General features: G+C 44.7%; 1 protein-coding gene across 1 annotated transcript in view; it reads left to right on the forward strand.

Moving 5' to 3' along the window:
- The window catches only part of PKD1L1 (polycystin 1 like 1, transient receptor potential channel interacting), a 137,655-nt gene that overhangs the window by 64,525 nt on the left and 47,115 nt on the right, over window positions 1–26,015 (forward strand). The window contains exons 25-36 of the mRNA XM_070511923.1: window positions 821–963; window positions 1,629–1,749; window positions 4,569–4,680; window positions 7,179–7,374; window positions 8,212–8,268; window positions 14,195–14,407; window positions 15,464–15,703; window positions 17,583–17,693; window positions 17,809–17,966; window positions 19,182–19,282; window positions 23,049–23,241; window positions 24,969–25,052. Of these exons, the coding sequence (XP_070368024.1) occupies window positions 821–963; window positions 1,629–1,749; window positions 4,569–4,680; window positions 7,179–7,374; window positions 8,212–8,268; window positions 14,195–14,407; window positions 15,464–15,703; window positions 17,583–17,693; window positions 17,809–17,966; window positions 19,182–19,282; window positions 23,049–23,241; window positions 24,969–25,052 (1,729 nt within the window). The remainder of the gene's footprint in view (window positions 1–820; window positions 964–1,628; window positions 1,750–4,568; window positions 4,681–7,178; window positions 7,375–8,211; window positions 8,269–14,194; window positions 14,408–15,463; window positions 15,704–17,582; window positions 17,694–17,808; window positions 17,967–19,181; window positions 19,283–23,048; window positions 23,242–24,968; window positions 25,053–26,015) is intronic.

The following is a 26,015-nucleotide window of genomic DNA, read 5'->3' on the forward strand; positions in this document are numbered from 1 at the left end:
CTCCTCATCATAACATCATCAGAATTTTAAACAATTTCAACATATACATCTTACTCCTATAATTTATCTCAAGAAAAAGACATCAAAAGTAAAAACCAAAAACTTTATATATGAGACTAGTCATTATAAAGTGATTAATAATAGCAGAAATTAGAAAATAAAATGTTTAATTGTTGGGGAATGAGGGTTATGCATACTAAAGTATATTTATAATAGCTATTTACGACAGTGATTTTGAACACTACTTGACAACATGGAAAATATTTACAATATTAAGGCAGTTAATAAAAACAAAATATTAAATTGTATTAGTACTATAAATTCAACTAAGTTATACTTACATGTGTTTATGGAAGAAGCTTTAGGAGAACGCATGGAGTGGGGAGGGTTTGATTTGCTGGAGTGCTGTGTTCTTTAGTGTCTTCGGCTCTAGACTGATTTCTGTCGGTTTGGCTGGTGTCTCACTCCCAGGTGGGAAATTGGTGTGTCTCATCCACTCCATCTCCCCCTACCTGGGCTTGTGGCTGCCCTGTGTAGTGAGCGCCCAGTGAATATGTGTATATTAGCGGATGCTTCATGGCAGGGGTCCTCACCTCCAGTGTACATCAGAGTCCCCTGGAAGATGTGTTAACATAGATCGCTGGGTGCCACCCCCTGGTTTCCAACCCAGCAGGTCTGGGGTGAGGCCCAGGGGATGCTGATGCTGCTAGTCTGCGGCCCACACCTTGACAACCTTATGAGGTTTGTGCTATAAAAATGGGATCCGATGCTGCTGTAAATGTCCATCATGGCTTTAATCCCCGTTTCATTTTTTCTGTAGCTTCGAAGCACAGTTTTCTAGGGAAAGCTCAGCTGTACTTGACCACCAACCAAGCTCCTCGAGACGTGGCCTGTCAGGTGCAGCCCCATCGTGGCCTCGAGGCACACACCATCTTTAGCGTCTTCTGCATGTCAGGGAGACCGGTAAGGTTGGCAGCCCTGCATCTGTCTTAAAGGACTGGAGGCAGCTGCAGCCCTGCAAAACCTCAGAGGCTGTGGCCAGTCTCTGGATGAAATGCTGTGGGATGCAGAGCTCAACCCTGGGGTCAGGCAGGAGTGCAACGACCTGGCTCTCCATCCTCTTGGTGTAGACACCTGATCTGTTCCTGCCCCAGGTCCTGCCCAGGCTGCTCCTTCTCTCAGAAACCCACATGCATCCTCATTCAAATCCCGGTTCAGATGCCCTGCTCTATCACCAAGACGTTTGGCAGAGCGCCCCCCTCCTGTGTCCTGTCTGTTGTGCTCCCAATGGAAATCGGAGGTGTAGCCACATCCCTTTCACCTGGAGGAGGCCCAGAGGGTCTGTGCTTCCATGATTGTTGGGGGTCCCTGGCCCAGAGAGCACACAACCCTGAGTGACAGACACAGCTGTTGTTTGGAATCCTTGGGGCTTTGTGGAAAGGGGGGCCCTGGAGGTGGGAGGTCACCCCACGTGGGTGTGTATTTGGGGACTCTTAGCTGTTATCTGCCCTGTGCCTGTCTAAACAACGTCCTCAGGTGGAGTGACAGATGCAGGTATGCGTTTATTGGGGCTGTAATTCAGTTTGTTGATCTCTGCTCTTTTTTGCTCTCTATGGAACGAATCGTAGGACTTTCGTTATGAATTTAGTTACCAGATAGGAAATGCCGCCAAACGCACTTTGTACCACGGGAGAGACAGTCAGTATTATTTTGCACTGCCTGCTGGTGAGCCCTTGGACGATTATAAAGGTAAGTCCTGGTGGATTTGTGTCACTGACTACGCTTACTTACAGTCCTAAACCTTTTCCCCTGGTTCCAAAAACTAAAAATTGTTAAAACTATGTCTCCAGAAAAGAAAATTCTTATTTATTCATCTTAATAAGTTTAATGCTTTTTAGTTTAGGTTGATTACCTACTTTTTAGCAGAAAGAACATTAGTAATATTATAAATAAAATTAAGTTTTTATGTCTTAAATTATAACTGAAATATAATGTGAATGATAAATGCCAAAGAATGTCTTGTATATATGAATTAAATATTTGAGACCAAGCTGTCCCTCATTTACTCATGAAATTTGTCGTGTCTGGTGCATCTTGCGTTAGTCATAGACTAAGCCAAATCGAGGTGGAAGAGGAAGCTGCGGCGGAGAGTGGGGAGTGTTGGGTTAGCATGTGCTACTCTCAGAACAAAGTGAAGTCCTTAGTGTTGACAGCTTTCTCCTCTGACCGCCATCCCTACGGCCCCTTCCAGTCCTAAACCAGCCCCAGAAACTGCCTCAACTGAGCACATTCGAGGCACAGCCATTTAGGAAGGCATCTGGGTCTGTAGAACCCAGCCCAGAATCTCTGGAAGTGAGAGGTGTTTTCTTTTTAAACTTCTAGATGATTCCAATGTGGAGGCAAGGTTGAGAGTCACTGATCTAGAAATTTCTTTGACTTGAGCTAGTGAGATTATTTCAGCCTGAAGTCTGAACTAGTTCATCCACCTGATTTATTTAAATCTCACGTCTCCCTTAAGCCCAGCTAAGATGTTTCCTTTTTCCTGACACCTTGCCTGACCCCCAGTTAGAAACACTTGTACCTTCTTCCGGGTGCAGATCAGTGAAATTGAGCAGAGACGTTTTGAGGAGGACACTTCGTAACTGTTTAGGGCGGGCACGTCCACTTGGTGTCACAGCGAGCACAGGACATGTTGCTTGATGGTTGGAGGTGGTTTTCACAGGCCTGTCTCATAAGCTCTTCAAGATTGAAATTGCACTCACCCTCTGTCTTCTGGAAATTTCCCTCAAAGTGGGTGCTCACCCCAGGCTCCCCCACTTCTTGGTGTTGGACATGCAGCTCTGTCCTGAGAGCTGGGTCAGAAAGGACTCACCCTTAGAGGGGAGGAAGCCAAAACCACGAGGGTATCCTTCTCGAGGCAGCCGCTTCTATTCAGACCAGGGAGGGCCCTTGCCAAACTTCAGCCTGCAGGGGCGTATGTGACCCCTGTCCACAGGATCTGCAGACCACAGGGCTGGGTGGACATCCAAATAGAAGGACCTTAGGGCAGGGCTTCAGCTCTGTATTAGAAGAAAGGATTTCTTAGAATAAACTTGTAGAACCAAATTTCAGGCCACAGTCACACAGCAGTGTCAGGGTGAGTGACGTCACTCAGATCGTTCCAAATGAGTCCACAATGAGTTGTAATTGTCAAGATCAAAATGGTCAACTTCTATGAATATCTGAATTCAAGATTTATAAGAGGGTAAATATAAGCAAAATAAATATATTTTAATGGATACTTAATCACATCTTGTCCCATCTCTTTCATGAAGTTTACATGGACAGCTCCAACCTGAGGTGTCAGATTTGAGTCTTGCCTGAACTCTTCTCCTTCTCTTACATTCTCAATCTCAATTCAGAGGACCCACTGTTACCTGCAGTGGAATCACTGGAGTACTTTGTAAAGTTGCAGCTTTTTTTGCAGTTAAAATTGGAGCCCACACAACATCTACTAATTCAGAATCCTGGGGAGACGGTGGAGCCCAGAATTTGCCTGTATTGGCAATTGGGACGTGAGTGTTCATGGACCACATCTTGGGAAGAACCGACCTACAAAATTACGTCCCAAATCCTTGGCCTTGTGCTTCAAGTTGAGCATGCTTTACAGAGACACAGGATGCATCTGTGTTTTGCTTTTCCTGGGTGGTTCACACAACTGGACCTGTGGCCCTTCACCATTGGCCGCCATCTGCAGGTCTCCTCACCACAAACCAGCGCCCATGTCACAGGAAGGAGTTCTAGAGTCCCCAAAAAGGCCATGTCCTGCCATGCTCCTTCACACAAACTTCCCCTCAGTCAGAATTCTTCTTCAGCTTTTTCTAGACCTGTCATATTTCTGTATATCACTTAGGAGCTGATTAAAATATTACCCCACCCCTTGACCGTCCATCCTGGAGTTGGTGTTTCTCTCTGGGCTTCCCACGGCCCCCACTTTTACCTCTGTTTCAGCAGTCATCACATTTTTGACATGTCTGTAACCCTGAACAGTCAGGGAGATGCTTGAGGCAGGGACCAGTCCTGTTCACCTGTGGCCTCTTCTACTGTTGCAGATGCACGATGCTTGCAGGTCAAATGAATAGTGTGGGACAGCATGTGAATGAATGAATCATTTCCTAACTCCTCCGGTGCACGGTGGTCACTTCTGCTTCTCCGCTCTTGTCAGCACTCCTGTATTCCCTGTCTCTCTGGCACTCATTGCCCTGTGCTGTGCTTTATGTTGGAACGTTGGGCCTCCCCAGAAGGATGGAAGAGCCTCAAGTTCAGTTCCATCTCCTTGCCTTATATTGGTACCCCCTGGAGCACCTATCACCATCCTAGGCACATAGATCAGCCCAACAAAGACTCTGATTATTGAATTGTTGATGGCCACAGTGTCAGCAACTGGAGAGGGAAGCTAGCTTGCAATTTCATCTCCTCCTGAGCCAGCACTGAGCCCATCTTCCATCATTCAGTTGCTGTCGGCATGCACAGAAACATCCCTGTGGCCATTGTCCAGGCTGACCCTCCTCTGTCATGTTCCATTTCAGTCTTGGTGTCCACGGAGATCACAGACGGTGAAGGCTCCCAGGTACAGCCCTGCACTGTGGCAGTGACTGTGCTGCCCCGTTTCCAAGGGAATCACTGCCCCGGCGAGGACGTGTGAGTAACGCCTCACAGACACTCTAGTGCAGGTCCCTGTTCCCTGGGAGATGGCCTTCCCCCAAGTTGGCAACAAGGTGGAGTAAATAGTGGCTCCTGGAAACTCATCTTCTCAGGATGGGCAAAAGAAATAGCCAGAGCTCTGCCGTGACAATCCTAACTCAGATCCGAATGCTGTCTGTGCACGTGCCTCGGAGCCTGGAGAGCACTTTCTTCTGTTTTTTAAATGGTTTTATTGAGACATCATTTACACACCATAGAGTTCACCTATTTAAAGTGTACAGTCCCTTGGATTTTAGTACACTTACAGAGCTGTGCAACCATCATCATGACCGAGGTTTAGAACATTTCTATCTTTCCCCCAACACCTTGTACTCATTAGCAGTCGCCTCCCTTACCCCCAACTCCCAGCCCCAGACAACCGCTAGTCTGCTTTCTATGCACAGATTTATTGACTCTGGACACTGTATGCAAATAGATGACACCTTGTGTGGTCTTCTATGACTGGCTTTGTTTACTTCGTGTAACATTTTTGAGGTTCACCGTGTTGTTACCTGTGTCAGCACTGCATTCCTTTTTATGGCTAGATAATGTTTTATTATGGATATGCCACATTTTGTTTATCCATGCATCAGTTGATGGGAATGTGGCATGTTTTCACTTTTGGCTGTTAGAAATAATGCTGTTATAGGGGCCAGCCTTGTGGTGCAGAGGTTAAGTGAGCATGTTCCACTTTGGCAGCCCAGGGTTCGCCAGTTCGGATCCTGAGTGCGAACATGGCACCGCTTGGCAAACCATGCTGTGGTAGCCGTCCCACATATAAAGTAGAGGAAGATGGGCACAGATATTAGCTCAGGGCCAGCCTTCCTCAGCAAAAAGAGGAGGATTGGCAGCAGATGTTAGCTCAGGGCTAATCTTCCTGAAAATAAAAATAAAAAGAAATAACACGGTTATGAACATAGGTGTGGACATACGTTTTCCTTTTTCTTGAGTGTTTACCTAGGAGTGGAATTGCTGGGCCATGTGGTATTTCCATGTTTAGCATTTTGAGGAACTGTCACATCACTTTGGGAGGTACTACTATCTTGACAATATGAAGTCTTCCAACACTTGAACAAAGTTTTTCCATTTATTTAGACTTTAATTTCTTTCAGCGATGTTTTATAGTTTCCAGTGCATAAGTGCTGAACTTTTTTGTTAAATTTAATCATAAGTATTTTATTCTTTTGAATGCTATTGTAAATGGAATTGTTTCCTTCTTTTTTTTTAATTTTTCTTGCTAGCATATAGATATACAGTTGGTTTTTATACATTGATCTTTATCCTACAACCTTGCTGAACTCATTTATTAGTTCTAACAGTTTTTTAGTGCACCCCTTGGGATTTTCTGTGCATAAAATCGTGTCATCTGTGAATAGAGTTTTACTTCTTCCTTTCCAATCTGGATATGTTTTATTTCTTTTTCTTGTTTAATTGCCCTGACTAGAACCTCCAGTTCAGTGATAAATAGACATGGCAAACACGGAAATTCTGGTCTTGTTTCTAGTCTAGATGTGAAAGCATTCAGTGTAATGTTAGCTATAGGTTTTCTGTACATGTCCTTTGTGAGGTTGAAGAAGTTCCCTTGTATTCCTAGTTTTTTGGGTGTTCTTTTTTTTTTATTTTTTTATTTTATTTTTTTTTTAAAGATTTTATTTTTTTCCTTTTTCTCCCCAAAGCCCCCAGGTACATAGTTGTATATTCTTCGTTGTGGGTCCTTCTAGTTGTGGCACGTGGGACGCTGCCTCAGCATGGTTTGATGAGCAGTGCCATGTCCGCGCCCAGGATTCGAACCAACGAAACACTGAGCCACCTGCAGCGGAGCGCGCGAACTTAACCACTCGGCCACGGGGCCAGCCCCGTTTTTTGGGTGTTTTTATCATGAAAGGGTGTTGGATTTTGTCATATGATTTTGCTAGATCTATTGAGATGATCAATAGATTTGTCCTTTAGTCTATTAATATGGTATATTACGTTGATTGATTTTCGTTCTTGAATCACTCTTGTGTGATAGACCCCACTGGGCTAGACCCCATTTGGCCATGGTGTGTCATCCGAGTGCAGTGCCAGTGTCCACTCCACTGTGGGTTTGGGTACTAACTGCTGACTCTACTTATTAGGATGCTCGTGAACCTACAACCAGCTCCAGCCATGTGGTGTCTTTGTCTAGCTACGCACCATATTCCTTCATTTACCAGGATATTTCTGTATCATTCTTTTTGGCATCTTGTACCTATTTCATTTCTGATAAAGGTGTTTTATAAAATCTTGATATTCTGCCTCACCGTGTCTTTTTAGAATTCCCCCGGCACAGACAACTCTCCTTTGAGTCATTCTGTTTCTGCTCTGACCCACCCAAGAAGTGTTTCTATAACAAATGCCATTCTGCTCTAGGTAGGCAGGCTGAAGAGTTTTGCAGTGTGTTGGAACAATTGGGATAACTCTTCTGTCTCCTTCAGATATAATTCCAGCCTGAAAACCCTGTCTACTCTGCAGCTGATGGGGAGTTACACGGAAATCAGGAATTATGTCACCATGATCACCAGGGTGCTGAGTCGCTGGGCTAAGGAGGACAGAAGTCCCTTGTGTGGCCAGTGGTCACGAATACAGGAGGCATTAATTTCTTCAGTGTGCAGATTAGCTTTCGCAGATCAGGTATGGCCCAGAGCAGGGCGAGTTCAGTGTGTGTAAGTCTGTTTCAGTGTAGAAGGGCCTATGACTGGTTGGCTCACCAGCAAGTAGTCCTGCTTATGAAACACAGTCAAACAACGAGACCAGGGGCACCAGGCAGCGTGGCTCTGATGCATGGCTGTGGCCTCTCTTCCCTGCTCATGTGCCACACAAATGAATGCTGCTGGTTTATAAAAGAAAGACTGATATAAGCCGATCATTACTACTGATAATTCTGTAAATAAAAATTATGTTAATCTAATCTGATTTTGTTTTGTCGGCAATCATATACCAGAGAATTAAGTTGATGATTATGTGCAACTCTGAGGAAATGACCATATATTCATGTTACTGTCCTGGCTGACAGTGTTTCTGCAACTCCTGTCATATCATTGTCACTAAGAATGTTCGCATCTAAGAATACACCTTATTTCATGGTAATCATGACACTTTCACTTGAACTAATGTATTTTCCTCCTCCATCTTTCTCTCTTATGCTTCTCCAAAGTTTCACTGGGTGCTGTCTCCCTAGTTGCTCTTTCCTCATGGTGCTTTCCTGGGCAGGGGGGACAGCAGACACCCAGAGGGGAGATGCTGCACTTGGTCACTAGGAGGAAAAATGTGACAGCAAGGTAGTGGTCTCTCCAAAGAATGTTGGCATCTCTTGGTCTCTTAGCTCAAACATGGATCTGCTCTGTTTCTACATCAGGAACCTGAATTGTGCAGCTTTAGACCAGATGACCTAATGCCTCTTCCCTCTCCTTTTTTTTTTTTTTTTTGTTTGTTTGTTTGTTCGTCTGTTCGCTTGTTTCTCCTGGTCAGGAAGAAATGAATGATTCTGTTCTTGTGTTGAGGGACCTCATACACTTCCCTAACAAGGTGAGTGCTATTTCTTTCCAGGTGTGTTTTCCTACTTTTTCACATAAGTATGAGGACCTTGATCAGTTCTTCAAGAATATACTGGGTAGAGTTATTTTTGACACTTAAATTAGAAGCATGACTTTCCCTAAGAATTTATTTGAATAGCATTGCCCACCTCAAATCATTGGTGAAAAACTTCTTGCTTCCAGGTCCATCCATGTTGTTGCAAATTGGACAATTTTGTCCTTTTTTGTGGCTGAGTAGTATTCCATTGTGTGTGTGTGTGTATACATGTGTATATATATATATATATATATATATATATATATATACACCACATCCTCTTTATCCATTCATGTGTAGAAGGGCACTTGGGTTGTTTCCACCTCCTGGCTATTGTGAATTGTGCTGCAGTGAACATAGGGGTGCATATATCTCTTTGAATTGTTGACTTCAAGTTCTTTGGATAAACACCCAGTAGTGGGATAGCTGGATCGTATGGTATTTCTATTTTTAATTTTTTGAGAAATCTCCATACTGATCTCCATAGTGGCTGCACCAGTTTGCATTCCCACCAGCAGTGTATGAGCGTTCCCTTCTCTCCACATCCTCTCCAACATTTGTTGGTTTTTGTCTTGGTGATTAGAGCCATTCTGACCGGTATAAGGTGATATCTCATTGTAGTTTTGATTTGCAACAACATGGATGGACCTGGAGAGTGTGATGTTAAGTGAAATAGCCAGAGACAGAAAGACAAACGCTGCGTGATTTCACTCATATGTGGAAGATAACAAATACATGGATAAAGAGAACAGATTAGTGGTTACCAGAGGGGAAGAGGCTTAGGGGATAGGTGAAAGGGACAAAGAGGCACATGTGTATGGTGATGGATAAAAATTAGACTCCTGGGGGTGAGCACGATGAAGGGTATTCAGAAATTGATAAAAAATAATGTACACCTGAAATTATACAATGTTATAAACCATTACAATCCCAATAAAATTACTTTAAAAAAACCCAAACAGAACAATCATGAAATTTGGGCTTCATTATCCTAGTAATAGAAACATCAGTGTCTTCTGGAATAAAGATTGTATAATAGAAAAAAAAAAACCTTCTCTCTTAATACAGAAATTTGAAAACCCAAAACAGAAGTGGATTAAAACCAGCGTTATCCATGCCACACATACTTTGGGGAAGGAGGTTGTTATTTATTATTAATCTGCGGTGTTGGGTTTTCCCATCCTCGCCACTTCTCTTCCTCTCAAATCTCCAGCGCCCTCTCCCCGCTCTCGCTGAGGTCCTCACTGCACTGATGTTGGCAGGTGAGAAGAGAGCCCATAGAATCCCTGTCTCCACCACCCTGCAAATCCAGTCACGGCCTGGCCTGTCTTCCAGGCCCCCCTCGGTCACCATGGCATGGAGGTCCCTACTCCCATTAGGGGCTCACCCCTTTTTTGTGCTCAGAATCCCATCTAGGGCCACGTCATGGCCCCTTGTGTCAATCTTGGGACTGGCACCCCCTGGAGTTGTTCAGGGCCCCGTGTGGCTTCAGTTGACAGTCCTGCCTCCCCTTTTGCCTTCTCTGGGATTTATCACCTTTACTTTACTGCTTTTTCCTTTTCTCCTTCTCTGCTGGATGGTCCCGAACGTGCTTAGAGTCTCACTTACTTAAAAAAAAAAGTCCACCTGGGGGCCACGCCATGGCCGGGTGGTTGAAGTTCCACATGCTCTGCTACGACAGCCCAGGTTCACGGGTTTGGATCCCAGGTGCAGACCTAGTCCACTCGTCAGCCATGCTGTGGAGGCATCCCACATACAAAAAATAGAGGAATATTGTCACAAAGGTTAGCTCAGGGCTAATCTTCCTCACCAAAAGAGAAGTGCCTCTGGTGCAATTATACTGTCTCCCAGCCACCACGTCATTTCCATGCTCCTCCTTACAGCAGAAAGTGAGTTCTGCCTTGCTGTGTTCTCTACTTGCTGTCACTCATGGATTTTTAAGCTACCAAAATCTGGCTGCCATCTCCACTTCAACAGCGAAACAGCTCTGTGCAAGTGCCTGAAAACCTTGGTGCTGCCAAATCCATGCATGCCCTCCTTGCTCGATTTTCTTCTCTGTCAGCGACGTTCTGTGGGAAGCGCACCTCCTTTTGGGCACAGTCTCTTTGGCCACTGTTGGCTCCTCCCTGTCTACTTTACTTGTTCGGTGCCTCAGGGTTGTGTTCTGAACCCCAGACACTTCTCTGTCTCCACTTTCTCCCTGGGGGGGTCTCATCACATCCTTCTACATTAAATCCAGGTGATGATGACTCTGCACTTTATATCTCCAACCCAACCTTCTCCCAAGAGCTCCAGACTCATCCACATAACTGCCTACCATTTCCACATGGCCATGGGTGTGCACCTCACAACCAGCGTGGGCAACAGAGCTCCTTCCTCCACTCCTCGCCCCGTCTCCTTCCTGCCCCACTCATCCTACTTTCCCCGTTCCAGAGAGAGCAGCACCTTCCACCCCCCAATCTCAAGTCAAAACCCCAGGTGCCATCAAAGACTCCCCCCTGTTCCTCATCCATCACTTGTAGTTAAGTCTTGTCAGTTCTTCCTCAGAAACATGCCTAGAATTTTCCTACCTCTCTCATTGCCACTACTTCCCACTCTAATCTAAGCAAACGTCACTTCTCACGCTGGCTGACAGTCTCTGACTGTTCTGTCTGCTTCCTCTCTTGTCACCTTACTGCTCTCTCCACACACAGCAGCCAAAGGATCATTTTAACAGCCTGAATCAGTGAATGCCACTCCCCTTCTTTAAAGCTCTGTGTGACTCTCATTACCATGTAATCAGATCTAGACACCTCGCCTGAGCTGTTCCACTCCTTCTGACCTTTCCCTTCTCCTCTCTTAGTTTTTCCCCCTAACCACCCATCAGGTGTGTTTAGCTCAGGGCCCGTGCAGTTGCTCCATGCCCTGTCCTTGGCCCTGAACAACAGAGAGCTTTCATTCGAGTTCTCCGCTCGCATGTCACATCCCTGAAGAAGTCCTCCTTGATCTTCAACCTGAAGTCACCCTCCTCCTCTTGCCTGATTCGCCTCCCTCAGGACTTTCACAGTCGCCAGCTGTCTTATTCATTTGTCTGCTGCCTCACTGCCCTCTCTGGAGCATAAATCCCACGATGGCGGGACCTTTCATTCCCATTCACCATGACTACAGCCGTGACACTAGTGCAGCTCAGAAGACAGATGGGGAATGAATGAATGAATGAATGATACGGATGACGCTGTCACTTCTTCCCATCCCTCCTGCCTGAGTCACAGTGTCATCATCTTGAATTGCTCAACTACAGTGACCAAGATACTGGATAGGAGGGCTGACCTTCCTGTGGCAACACAGTCTCATACTTGTGCCAGAGCTATCTTCATAAAAACACCTCAGCTCATGTCGCTCATTTGCCTTAAAACGTTGATGGCTTCCCAGTACTTTCAGGATAAAACCCAGTTCTACCACATCTCATGCCAGGACATTATGTGGCTCCAACTTACTCTCTGCCCTTCACCTTGCACATCTCTCCGGGTATCCACCCTCCAAGTTCCAGTCACTGGATGTTCCTTACGTCCCTGGAATAGTGTGTTTTCCCTTAACCTGCAATGATCCTGCCCCCTTCCCCTGGGAAAGCAGTATTTTCTCCTCTAGGCTAGATTCACATACCAGCTTCTCACCTTCTCCATGAAATCTTCAGAGTCCTGAAGGCAGAATTTGTTTTATTCTGGACAAATTTGTGCATGACTTTGTTATAGCACAATTGGAGTATACTTTGTTATAGTTTGATTTGTAATTATTTCTTGCACACCTGTCTTCCAAATCTAGACTGCTTAGCCTGCTAAGGTCACAAGCTATATTCGGTAAAGAAGTGTTCACAGCTGTAACAGATAAGCCCTGAAATCTCAATGACTTAACCCAATGGAAGTCTATTCCCCCTCCACACACATTCCTTGGCATGTGTTGATCAGGTGGTCTTCCCGTGGTGATTCAAGGATGCCAGCTCCTTTCATCTCCTGCCACCAGCACCTCCGCTCTGGCTTCCTACATCAGCAAGTAGGGCGTGGAGAAGGTGCACCACTTGATGATCTTGCTTGGAGGCACCGTACCTCACTCTCCTCTCATCCCTTGGTGAGAACCCAACTCAAGGCCACACTTGGATCCCAGAGGCCTGGGAAATGGAATGACTTCCCAAAATGACCCTGCACGAGGGTCAGGGAGATGAATCTGGTGGAAACCAAACATCTCTGCACAGGCCCCTCTCTTGCCCTCTGTGCACCCAGGAGCTGCCCACAGTTCTTAGCTCAGAGTGGTGGAGAAAACTGAACATGATTATCATTCCCAAAGTAACCATTTCTGATATTTTTTGTTAAAAAAATGGCCAGTATAAAAACCACACCAGGGGGCCCGGGCCAGTGGCACAGCGGTTAAGTTCTCACGGTTCTGCTTCGGTGGCCCGGGATTCGCTGGTTCAAATCCAGGGTGCAGACATGGCACCGCTTGGCAAGCCGTGCTGTGGTAGACGTCCCACATAAAATAGAGGAAGATGGGCATGGATGTCAGCTCAGTGCCAGGCTTCCTCAGCATAAAGGAGTGGACTGGTGGCAGATGTTAGCTCAGGGCTAATCTTCCTCAAAAAAAATAAAAACCACACTGGGGTTTCTTTAACATGTGGTTTTAAAGAACATGATGTGTTCTTTATTGCAATTGTTTTAGTTTACATAAAAGATTGTTCTTTCTATTTTGAGTCTATTTTGATGATGCCATCTGGATATATGGGGCATTTAATAGTAGTTTCAATGTATTTCCAGACTAGTTTAATTTTATTATTGATGAAAGAGTTTGATTTTAGGAAGAATTTCTAAGGCATATTTTGCTTAAACAAGCATGACTATCACAAAGTAGAATCTTAATTTCAGTTCATTGGATATGCATTTATTTAGCAATTCTAGGAGCTGCTGAGGCACAAAGAAGGAAAAGCTTTAGTCCCGTCTCTCAGGCACTGATGGATGAAGCTAGATGTGGAAACAGATAGACTTCAATAATGGGCCAAGTCCTCTCATTAGGAGAATGACAAAATTCTGCAGAAACACAGGCATCGGTGCAGCCCATTTTGTCTGGTGGACATTTGAAATTGTTTTTAAAAGATAAGTAGGAAAGAATCATTAATTCTGTTCTGCATGGTGATGGCATTGTGGCCATGTGTCTAGGAAGAGTTCTTATCTATTAGCAGTGTATACTAAAGTGTTCATTGATAGAAATACCTGAGACTTGCTGTTAAATATTTTTTTAGATGTTGAGTGGATGATAGAAGAAAAAATATTGCCATTGAAGGATGCTTGTTATAGCTGAGTGATGGGCATGTTGTACTACTACACTGTTCTCTCTACTTCCATGTATGTTTGAAAATATCCATATTAGTTAGAAAAAGAGAGAGAGAAGTAAGATTTTGCTAGCAAGGACAGGGCTGAGAGCATTGCAGAGAGGGGATTATATGCTATCAGGTAAAGGCCTAGAGTATTTGGGAGGCGGAAAAGGGTGTGTGGCTTGGGAACAGCATGTCCACAGGCAGTGGGAGGAGAGGATGCTGCAGAGGGAGATGGGACCAGGTCATCAAGGGATTTGTGAAGTGGTTGTTGGGGTTCAGACTAAATAGCACCTTAGCATAAAGGCTGTTAAAGAACATTTATTTTTCTTTGCTCATTTTATGGGTCAGAAAACAGTATCAAAAAGTGAATTGTTACTTGTGAAGTTGGCCAGTAATTGGCTAGACGCCAGACCTGGACTTGCGTCCAGTTCTCTTGAGCCCTAGTTCAGTGATTTTAATTTCCAGTAGTAATGAAGGGGGCAAGAGTGTACGCGTCATGTGCCGTGAAACATTTCATTGACATCTTTTCTTTTCACATAGCTAAGCTTCACAAGCGCAGCGCTCATCATCAAGTATGCCCGGGTGCTCCACGCTCGAAGCCCGTTCTTGGGGAGTTTTGTGGTGGACAAAGAGCAGATGCTCGAGCTCATCCTTCTTGTCTCCGGGGTCTTAGAAGCCTTGGACCGAGAAAAATCGAGGAATGCAGACTACCTACAAGACGAAGGAATTAAGGTCATCTCGGACTTATTGTTGGTAAGTCAGACTTTTTCTTCATTGGTGACAATGCAACTGTTTCCCTTCCCCAGGGTGTTAGCCTGTATTTGCAGCTGTTTCTAGAAAGCAAAAGTATAATTGGTTCCTGAGGTGCTGTGTTTATTATTCTGGGTGGTAGTTTGGTATTTGGAAAGTTTCACTTTGAATTTTAAGTGTTTCATGGGAATATGAATATTATCACGTTTCAACGACACTTTGCTTCTGTTCTATTTTTTCGGTTTTGGTTTTCATTTGGGATGTTTGGGATGGTGTTTGACTTAGCAACATCACTTCTCAGGACACTTTCTGTTCTTTGAGGAAGGAAGTGAAGTAATGCAAATGATTTCTAACATGCATTAATTTAAAAAGCGGCCCTGCTGACACATAACCGCTAAAAAAAAAACCCACCAACATTTATTTCATTTATTTCTGCCACGGTAACTATGGGCATTGTCTCAGGGATCACAGGGTTTTTTCACTGTAGGAAACCGCCAGTGCTTTCAAGAGGCAGAAGTTAATAGGCACCTTTTGTCTCTCCTCTCCTCCCCATTTATCTTTCCTCCCACACAGACCTTCTGGTTTATTTAACTGATAGTTAGTGTAATATCTGGGAAATTAGAGAGTTGATAAATGCTCTGTCTGAACCTAGTAATAGCAACCATGATTAGCAATTAATACATTTGGAAATATTTGCTGCACACCCAGCACCCACCCTGCCCTAGGCCCCAAGGCACTGCACTCAAAGTTATGGTCAAGTCCATATGGTACTAAAATAATCACGGTATCCAGACTCCCTTTGGGTGGGCTAAGAGATCCCAAGGAGCATAGGAGTTGTTGCAAAATGAATAAAATGTTGAAACAAAAGGAGACAATTGTGCTTTACTGTTCTCTGGCATTCACGTCCTTATACCCAAATCTTTGCTCAGGCAATGAATCCAAACGACCTTGAGAAGAAGGGCTACCTTTTCAGTTATTTTCCGCCTCTCCCTTGTTCTGGACTCAAGATGGCTTCCTCGAGTGCACTTTACATGTGGGACTCTCCCTGCTCTGTTTCAGGACCGCCTGTCTTCAAACAGCGAGCGTCAGCTCCACATTAGCACTGGGCAGATGGAGATCCTCACGCTTCTTCATCATGAGCCACAGGGCTCCGTGCAGAGCCTGGGCCCCATCCAGGTGCATTTACCCGGAGACCTGGCTGGGCAGAGTCTTGCTGGGCCTGGAATGCAGAGCCCATGCTACGTTAGCCAGCTCATGCTCTTCAAGAAGAATCCGTATCCAGGGGGACGAGCTGGCGAGGTACAACACAACAGCTGACTGGTCCCTTCTAATGACCACCTGACATGTGCAGTAATTGTGCTTTGATGATGAAGAGACGGACCAGGGTGGCACATTGCACCTGTTTTTCAGTTCCAAGAGAGGGGCCACTTAGAACGAGCTGCTATTTCTGCGTATCCTGGAAGATCACAGTTTCTCCAGAGAATCTTAGCCAAACTAGGTTTCTCTGGTGTGTGGGTAACTGGGCCCATGAGTAGTTCCTGTGGGGCCATTGTAACCCATTGTCAAGGAGTCAAAGGCCTGAGTGGGGTAGAGTATGGGGCACAGCGACTGTGCCAGGCATTGCAGTCAGTAATCTCCTGGTTTACTCGTTCTGAAATCAAATAAAGAGTAGCTCGAATGAAACTTGAGAAGGGGCTACTGTGGACCTGCTGGAACCTACCTCTTTTCTTCCATGCTCAGATGACAGGTCCATCTAGGCTGGACCAGCCAGGGTGGCTGCTGGGTCCCTGGGAGGTAGGGCAGAAGAAGGGCCCAGAGTCAGAGGGGGTGTGAGAATGGGGAAGTTGGGAGGACTTTGTTCACTTGGTGATCCTGTGAACATCGGAAACCACATGAATGATCCCAGATTCGCCAGGAGCTGGGAGGGCAGGGAGCCAGCATTGTGTGTATTTTCTGTACCGCCAGGTGTTCTCCAGTACCTGGCTCATCTGGGCACCTGATAAATTCCTGAGGAATGAGTGTACAAATTCATGATACACATCTTATTTTGGTCAAAAATGCTCATCATGGAGCCAGCTGAGTGGCGTAGTGGTTAAGTTCGTGCCCTCTGCTTTGGCAGGCTGGCGTTCACTGGTTTGGATCCTAGGCAAGGACCTACATACCGCTCATTAAACCATATAAAATAGAGGAAGATTGGCACAGATGTTAGCTCAGGGCCAGTCTTCCTCACCAAAAAAAAATTGCTCATTGTATAAAACATTTACCTTTTTTTTTTTTCAGGGAGCTAGAAATGGCCAATCAGCATATGAAAATAATTCAAACTAACAAGCAATAAAGAAACAAATTAAAATGACTTTTTTAACTTACAAAAGTGTAGTTCTTTAAAAAGGCTGACCTCTGTGGAGTGTAGTGAGTGAGAGAGCCAGGGTGTCTACTCTGTAAGCTTTGTGAGAAGCACTTTGTCACAGGCACCAGGAGCTTCAAATACCCGGACCCCATCATTACACTTGTAGGAATCTGCACCATGGAAATGAGAAAAGATTTATTCAAAGGAAGATGTTTTGTTTTATTTATTTATTCAAAACAACATTATTTATGATAACCCGAATAGAAATATACCTAAATGTTCAATAGAGGGGTACAGTTTACCGGTTATTTAAATGAATTATGCTAATCCATATATAGCCAGTTAGAATTATGTCAACCAGGGAATTTTAGTGACTTTGGAAGATTTTATGCAAAAAAAATGTAGAGCACTAAATTGCTCAGTATGTACTCAGCGCATAGAAAAATTTCAAGTGTGACATCTCCAGATAGGCTTTCTCTGAGCCGTGGTATTATAGCCAGCTACACTTTACTCTCCTATATGCCTTCCTGAGTATCTACATTGGCAGATACTTCTTTCTGTATGAGCTTTTAAGGTAAAAACTAAAAAATACTTTTAAAAACTTCAAAAATTATTAATTTTAATAAGAGTAGCAGTAATGAGGCATTACATTGTCCCCAGATCCTGCCATTCTAACTGGTAAAACTAGCTGTATTTTTCTGCGTTATCCCCAACATCAGGACCATAATCTCTGCTACTGTAACAGCAGCATCGCTAGACGTGGTCTCCTGATTCTCTCACTGACATTGACGGCTGGCTGTCACCTCTCTGAGGCGGTCTTTGTCTCCCCAGATGGGCAGAGTCCTCCACCTCTCTCTGTACAACTGCTCCAGCAGAAGACCCTTCAGCAGACATCGGCTGAGGAAACCCGTGACCCTGGAGTTCGAGGAGGAAGGTGGCCCGGTAAGGAGAGCCTTTGCCAGTCATCTCTGCTGCATTTCAGCTGCGCTGGCTGATTTTTAACGCACTTATTTTTCCAAAGGCAAATTTTCCTTACTTGTTTTTCATTTGATGACAGGATAACAGGAGAAATAGCAGCACATTTGTTTTGCTTCGGGATAAAGTGAATTTTCATCAGTTCGCTGGGCCTTCTGAAGACCCCCAGGAATCTCTACAGATAAGAATAGAATTTTCTAAGCCTGTTACAAGAGCTTTCCCGGTCATGTTGCTGGTAAGGTGCGTTGTGGCTACCGTGGTAACCAGGCTGGAGAAGGAGACGTCGCCCTTGCGAATGTCTTATGAAAAGATTAGGGAATGAAACTGCATTTTAAAGCAGTCATGAGGCTAATTATCCAAAGAAATTATGTTATATAGTCTACTGTTGAGGGAATAAGCTTCCCTACTTCTTTTTTTTGAGATTGGTTTCCTGCCTGCTAAGTTTATTGGAGTGAGAAATAACTGAATTGTCAGTGATAACACAGATGGCCTCGTTTGGGAATCTAATTCTCTCTCATAGTGTAGACCTGGGCCAGAATTCTCTTATTTTTTATTTCTTTTATTTTTTCCAAAAGAAAAAACTGTGTTCAAACTGATATTTCTGAGGAGACTTGATAAATGAGTCATCTCTCTTGGTGAGGTTGAGCCTGTGAAATGGGTAGGCCCCATTTTATGACTGAGTTACACAGGAACACGAAAATGAGTGTTGAAAAGCTTCTTTGGAATCATGCGGTAACAACGCTAGCAGAAACCAGCAGTTTTTAGAGTTTGTAGCAGGTCCGGATGGGCAAAGGATTCTGTTGGAGAGCGTATTCTCTCCTCTGAGTCCCCACCTATTTCGGCCACATGAGAAGGATTTCATCTTTTCCGGGGGCACGTCAGCCAGGTGTATCCTAGGCGGGCAGATAGCCACACAGCGCTCAGCACGGGGTTCAGTGTAAACTTGTTGGCTCGACTCTCATTCCACCATAGGAGCAAAGCCATTAAGCGTCCAAAACATGACTATTTGCTTGAAGAGTTTGGATTTTAACTTAATTCTTTAGGTCCCACACAAAAAAGATGAATTGGTTCCAACCAGTTTCTCAGTCTCACAACCCTGTGCTTGCTCTCCTTCGTTTGTCACTTCCTGACTACTAACCGTTCCCGGGAAGAGGTCACATCTGGGCTGCAGGGCCCGCCTCTCCAACCACCTGGAGGCTGTGCTGTTTACTCCTGCAAGCTGGGCTGGTTACGGTTTTTGTTTTGTACTGAAATTTTTATTTTTTAGTGAAATGAGAAATGAAAGTGCCATGGAGTTCTCACTGAAAGACCCAGGGGTGCCGTGGAATAAGCATTTAGTCCCAGTCGGCCTCCTTGTAGTGAAAAGGATGTTGGCACAAAATTGTCTGATAAAAGTCTTTGAGGGGAAAAAAACAACACAAAACTAGACATCGTTGCTTTGCTTTTGTCTCATAGGTTCTCTGAGAAACCTACTCCTTCTGATTTTCTTGTGAAACAGATCTACTTCTGGGATGAGCAAATCGTGCACATTTACATGCCTGCTGTGTCACTGAAAGGTTGGTGGACAAGCTCTCCTGTCACTCTGAGATGAAAACACCTGCTAGGAGATACGTTTGCAGAGCGGGGCTTGATTTTGTTCATGACAAAAGTGTCAAGCTGTTTCAGAGGAAGAACACACCTGAACGCAGTCTGACCCGGCTGGTTCTGCAGCCGTGTGGGACAGGCTGCCCATCGCCAGGACTCTTGCAGTCCCCATGAGCTGAGTTCCCTCTTGGCTACTCCTCCTCCTCACCAAGCTGCATGTGCTGCTCCATCATCTGTGCCTGCAGAGCCTCCCCTTCCTCACCTCCTACCGACCTCTGCTCACTTCAACATTCTCCTGTCACCTCTCCTGGTGGACTGTCCTTGACCCCAGGGCGTATCTGCCTGTGCTGTTCCTATGGCACCTTGAGCTTGCCTCTCCTGTTGGCTGCTCTGCCTCCCCCAGTGTCAGGGACTGTGACCCTGAGGCTCTCTCTGCAGCTTGCAGGACCCCTCTGTCAGTGCACACCAGTGGTGGGCACAGAGCATGCCCCTACACCCTGAGGTGGCTGTGTGAATTGGTTCTGGGCTCACCCCCTAATGGGTGGCCCCTGGTTTCTTCGGCTTCTGAGTCTCTGTCCTCCTCTGAAGGGCAAGAAATTGAGGCTCAAAGTGCTGAATGAATCCACACTGGACTATAAACACGCTTCAGACTGGGCCTGCACACTGTGGCCTTAGCATGGAGCATTGACAGTCAGGTGCACGGGCTGTCCCGTCCTCTCCATGTGCTACGTTTTTATGGGATATGATTATTTTCCTCTCAGAACCAGTCTTCACTGCTATTTGTTTCTTTTAAAAATAGACCAAACATTGTTGTTAAGCAAATTCAAATTATCAATGGCAATTTAAAAAATTTTGCATTTGATGTTTCCTTTCCCACAGTATTTTATTGTGAGAAATCTCAAACTGACAGAAAAGTGGGGAAAAAATGAACACAAACACTTGCATCTGTTTCATCTAGATTCGCCACTTGTTGGCGTTTTGCCACGTTTACTGTATCTGTGTGTGTGTGTGTGTGCATGTGTAAGGGGGGGTGCAGCTCTTTGGGGAGAGAAAGTTTTAGACACCACGTCCCTCCAGCCTTCAACATGCATCACAGAAAAAGGAAGACATTCTCCTACTCAGCTCGACTCCACTCCACTAAAAGAATCAGTGTCAGTTCAAGACCCTTATCTGCTCTGTGGTCCACAGTGAAATTTTTGCAGTTGACCCCCAATGCCTTCTATAGCTCTTTATATTTGCGATTCAGAATTAAGTCAAAGTTCGTGAGCGCACTTCATTGCCATGTGCTTGTGATCCTTTTAAAATCTAGAATATCTCCCCCATTTTATGTCTTTTTTTCATGACACTGACTTTTTCATGAGCCCAAGTCAGTTATGTTTTGAATGTCTCATATTCTGGACTCCTTCTGTCTCCTCATGATTAAATTCAGCTCCCGGCTGTTTGGTGGATAACCCATAGGCGATGCCAAGTCTGGTAATTGGGTTAAGGAGATAACCACCCATCTATCCATTGTAATAGAACATTTTCCCTTTGTGGTTAATTGGGTGGTACCTCCTTTCCCTGGAACCTTTAACCCTGTGGTTTGGGCCTCCACTCGTGATGCAACGCAGGTTTCAATGGTGATTTTCTGATTTCATAACTAATTTAGCTGGCATTCTTCAGTAAAGAACAGCTCCTGTCTCACTCTCTCACTCTTGCTTTCTTGTCTTGATGAATGCACAGATTTTTTAAAATCAGTGTATTTAGTTCATTTCCATCATTTTAGTGGGTTTTTTTTTTTTTTTTTGGGTGAGGAAGATTTGCTCTGAGCTAACATCTGTTGCCAATCTTCCTCTTTTTTTTGGCTTGAGGAAGGTTCACCCTGAGCTAACATCTGTGCCAGTCTTCCTTTATTTTGTATATGGGTCACTGTCACAGCATGGCTTTCAAGTGGTGTATGTCTGCACCCAGGATCTGAACACATGAACCTGGGCCACTGAAGGAGAGCACACTGGACTTAACCGCTATGCCATGAGACCAGCCCACTACATCACTTTACTTTTTGATGCTCAGATTGTTCCAGTGGGAGCTCCCTCAAGATGCTTCCTGAATATTTTTGACATGATGTCAGGAGTTTTCAGGTGCTTCCTTGCCTTTGGGAACACCAGGGCACTCCAGGCATATCCACACCTTGCCTGCCCTTCCTCTAACCAGGCATTTCTTCACAAACCTCAGTTTCTTGATAGGGAATGGCATGTAGGATAGAAGACATATGCACCAAATGTCATTGTTTCTAAGCCAGTTCAGCATATAGATTCAATAACTGCATGTGCGTGCATGTGTTTCTTTTGGGGAAAATATGCCTACATTCGCACACACACATTCTTATTTCTCCTGTTTCTTACATTCTTTTGTGTTGTGCTTTTCTTACTTAAATTATTCATCTGGAAATCACTCCATACATATTCATTCATCAATCCCCTGGTTATTTCTTACTGCTGCAGCCTCTCCACTGCACATGTTTATTCAACCAGCTCCCGTGTATGCACGGGGCACGCTTGTGCAGATACTGTAATGTACTCGGGGTAGGAGTGATCTGCAAGGTACGTTCCAAGCCATGGCATTTCTGGGTCAAAGGGGGATGCGTGTGCAGTGTGGGGAAGTATTGCAAATTCCCCTTTAGCTGTGTGGAAGAGGGCCTGTTCCCCACAGCTTGGCCAACCGAGTATATTTTCAAGCATTTGAATATTGCCAGTTGGAAAATTGAGAAATAGTAGTTTTAATATGCATTTGATATTATGAATTGAGCATTTCTCATATGTTTGAAGGCCATTATCTACTTTTTTTTTGGTGAACTGTTCATATATACCCATTTTTCCACTGAGTTTGGTTTTTCTTGATTCATATAATTTTTTGGCTTTGTTTTTATTGGGATTTTTGCCTTTCAAAAGTTTTTTTTTTAATGGCAAAATTTATCTATTTTTATTACTTTTTTTTATTACTCCTAGATTTTGAGTCATGTTAGAATTCCTTCCTTATACCCAGCTTATAAAAGAAGTCCTTCATGTTTATATTTTCTTTTAGTACCTTTACCCTTCCACTCTTTTACATTTAAATCTCTGGTTGGTGTTTTTTACTGTATGTGGCATGAAATATGGATCTAATATCACACTTTTACAAATGGCTAATATCTAGTTGTCCCAACATCATTTATTAAAAAGCTTTAGGGATACATTTTAAATAGATATAATGTTAAATATTTTTGCTTCTAAACATAAAAATTATCCAAAAATGATAGGCTAAAACCACATGGTTATTGTGTCCTCACCAGGGTGGCTGCAGACATAGGACATGCAAATATTTGGCAGGCTGGCTGATGGAGCCGATGAGAAGCAAGGAAGGGGTCTGGGTGGGAGGTGGAGAAGCTGACTTCACTCTCTTGTGCCCCCAGGGCAGTGGGGTGACCCGTTCAGCATGTCCGGAGGGACTCAGGACATAGGGAAGCGTTCCCAACACTCTGCTCCCCGCCCCCCCTCGCCCCAAGATGAAAACCAGCACGCCAGAGCTTCGACTGGACGCATTTAGTTCAGGGTTTAAGTGCTGGGGAGAAGAAGCGGCCGGCACTCACCTGCTCTCCCAGGCCCCACCCAGCTCCCACTCCTTGTCCAACTGTCTTCTGCTCCATCTGTATTTGGAATGAGTTATGCCTTTTTGCAAACTTTAGGTTGTATTTCTTAATTTATCTTTTTCTCTTTTTAGACACCAACTTGGGATATTTATCCTTACTAGATGCTGACTATGACAGAAAACCTCTGAACAAATATTTGGCCAAGTCAGTGAATTATGCCGTGCATTTCCAGTGGATCCGATGCCTGTTTTGGGACACAAGAGAGTGGAAATCTGAAAGTTTCTCTCCACAACCAGGAACTTCTCCAGAAAAAGTGAACTGCAGGTAAAGACACACTATTGAGAAAGGATTTGAGATTTTTTGTAAGCGACTGCCTTTCCTCCCGTGCTTGGCGCAGCGCCTGGAGGCCTCCCTGGCCTTGTCCACCTGTAAGGACTGGAGCAGTCTTGTTTGTCGACTCTGTCGGCACATGCCTCCTCCACCTTCCATGTCAGCCTGGGCCCTGCGATATTGCACCTCCGGAAGAGCAGGGTCTGGTTTTCCGGTTCTCTTTGTCCCCGCCCCTCCCGAAGGTGACCAGCATGGAGTAGGTGATCAGCAAATGTTGCTGGAGAGATGGTCGATGAGTGAATGGTAGTACCCGTGTTGATCGGCTGTTCTGGTAGACGTCCGATGGTCTCCGGGTGCCTCGGTAGTCAGGCAGCCGGCATCCACTGGCTCAGCTCCCCGCCCTGTGACTTGTGCGCCCATCCCCCCATCCACAGACGCGTCCCTCCCAGCACAGGTGTGAAGGTGAACTTTGTGATGCAGGGAGAGTCTCTACACAGACCAGGAGCAGCCTCCTCAGGAGTTTTGGGTCTGCCCGTCATGTCACTAAACTAGAAATTTTTTATCCTCTAGCTGCAGAACTGACAATTCTGTCAGAGGCTTTTGTTGTTGCCTTTTTATTAGCATAGAGAATAGGGGGCCGACCCCGTGGCCGAGTGGTTAAGTTCGTGTGCTCCCCTGCGGAGGCTCAGGGTTTCCCCAGTTTGGATCCTGGGAGCGGACATGGCACTGCTCATCAGGCCACGCTACTAGAGGGACCCACAACTACAATATTCAACTATGTACTGGGGGGATTTGGGGAGAAAAAGCAGAAAGAAAAAAAAAAGAAGAAGATTGGCAACAGTTGTCAGCTCAGGTGCCAATCTTCAAATAAAAAAAAAAGAATAGAGAATAAACAATTATTAGGCACATTTAAAAATAGGAATAGTCATTTCCTTCTTAAGAAAAGTTGTCATAAAAAGTGCATTTTGTGGCTGCCTTTTAGGAGGTGAGTATGTCCAGATTTTACCACGTATCAGTGCGATTCATCAGCCATTGTTTGCTTTTCTTATGTCGCACTCTTTAATTTATATGATGCCATTGCTAGGAACACATCAAACTTATTGAACAACAGTGTTACGAATATTATGAATGAACAATGTTTATTCTCCGTTACATCCTACTCGCTGCTACAGGGACAAAAATGAATACAACATGGGACCTGCCTGGAAGACAATGAGGGAGAGAGATTTTATTTTTAAGAAAAGTGAGTGTTGATGATGGTTGTCATGGCCAGAGTCCCAGTGATAGGACACCTGTAACGCTAGGACTGGCGTTCAGGGACAGGCGCACAGAGTCTGATGGGTTTCCCAGTTGTTGGTCCACAACTGGGCTGTGACTTGACCCTCACAGTCTTTGGCCTTGAGTTGACTGTAGGGGGCTGTCGTCATCAAGATGTCCCCAACAGACTCCCAAGTCCACAGTGAGGACAGCTCATGTCCCAGGGCTGACGCGGCGGCTGTGTGCTCAAGCCTCGGATGTGAAGGCATCTGGTGTATCCTCAGAACAGAGTCCCTCATTCTAACTTGGGTTTTAGCTGAATATGTTAAACCGGATCTAAATCATAAAGCTGGAGTTGTTGGAGCTCGTCATCCTTTATGTCCTTCCTTTAACTCGCTCACCATCACACTGTAAACCCTGCTCTCACCACACATTTGGAGGCCTAACCCCCATCTCCCCTCTAGCTATGACCGCCTCGCAGCATTCTCTGTCGCAAGAAGAAGGCTGAATGCCAGTTTTGAAACGAGTGACATTTCCCAGTTACAGGGGTAAGTTCTGTTTTCTAAATCAAGACAAAATTTTATTTACACTAATGCCCAATGCAGGATGCTCACGTATAATTCAGCAGATGCTGGAAATCCATGTTACTTAGTACCATTTTGCTTTTTGGAATCTGCATATTAGCAATACTATATAGTTATCTATGTCTGTCTGTCTATACTTACATTCACTGGGGTCAGTCTGATGGCACAAAGGTTAAGTGCGCACGTTCCGCTTCAGAGACCCAGAGTTCGCTGGTTCAGATCCGGGGTGAGGACATGGTACCATTTGGCAAAGCCATGCTGCGGTAGGCATCTCACATATAAAGTAGAGGAAGATGGGCATGGGTGTTAGCCCAGTCTTCCTCAGCAAAAAGAGGAGGATTTGCAGCAGTTAGCTCAGGGCTAATCTTCCTCAAAAAACAAAAAACAAAAAAACCCCAAAAAACATTCACTGACAGGAGATGTATAAACGCAAGAAAGTCAAAACACTTTTCTTACTTCTGAGTTTAGCTTTAGTTCAGTGTGACTCTGGTCAGTTGTGATCGAATGGGTCAGTATTTATAGTGACAATTCTGTCAGATTTGCTTGTCCTGGTTTATGCTTGTTGTCATAGTCTAATAATAGCGCCCTCTTCCTCTTCAAAGGTGTCCCATTTTAAATGATAAATTTAAAATTCACCCTATTTTTATAGCCATTGTTTTATAGAACAAATACGTTCAGGTTCTGAAATATAGGTAGGTAGAGGGTAAACTCGTTCCGGCAGGAACCTTCTCTGTCTCATTCGTCAAAGTCGCCCCACACTGAGAACAGGCTGGCCCATAGCAGGACCTGAGTAAATATTTGCTGAATGAGTATTGATGGCAGAGTCTGCATTTTCTGGCAAGTGTTGGGTGTTACGTTTGTCTCCCTTGTGTTTATGTAATAGGGAATGCTACTTACTGTATTATGTAATCAATCATCAAACAGTTG

This window comes from Equus asinus, chromosome 1 (genome assembly GCF_041296235.1).
Source record: "Equus asinus isolate D_3611 breed Donkey chromosome 1, EquAss-T2T_v2, whole genome shotgun sequence".
Classification (NCBI taxonomy): Eukaryota; Metazoa; Chordata; class Mammalia; order Perissodactyla; family Equidae; genus Equus; species Equus asinus.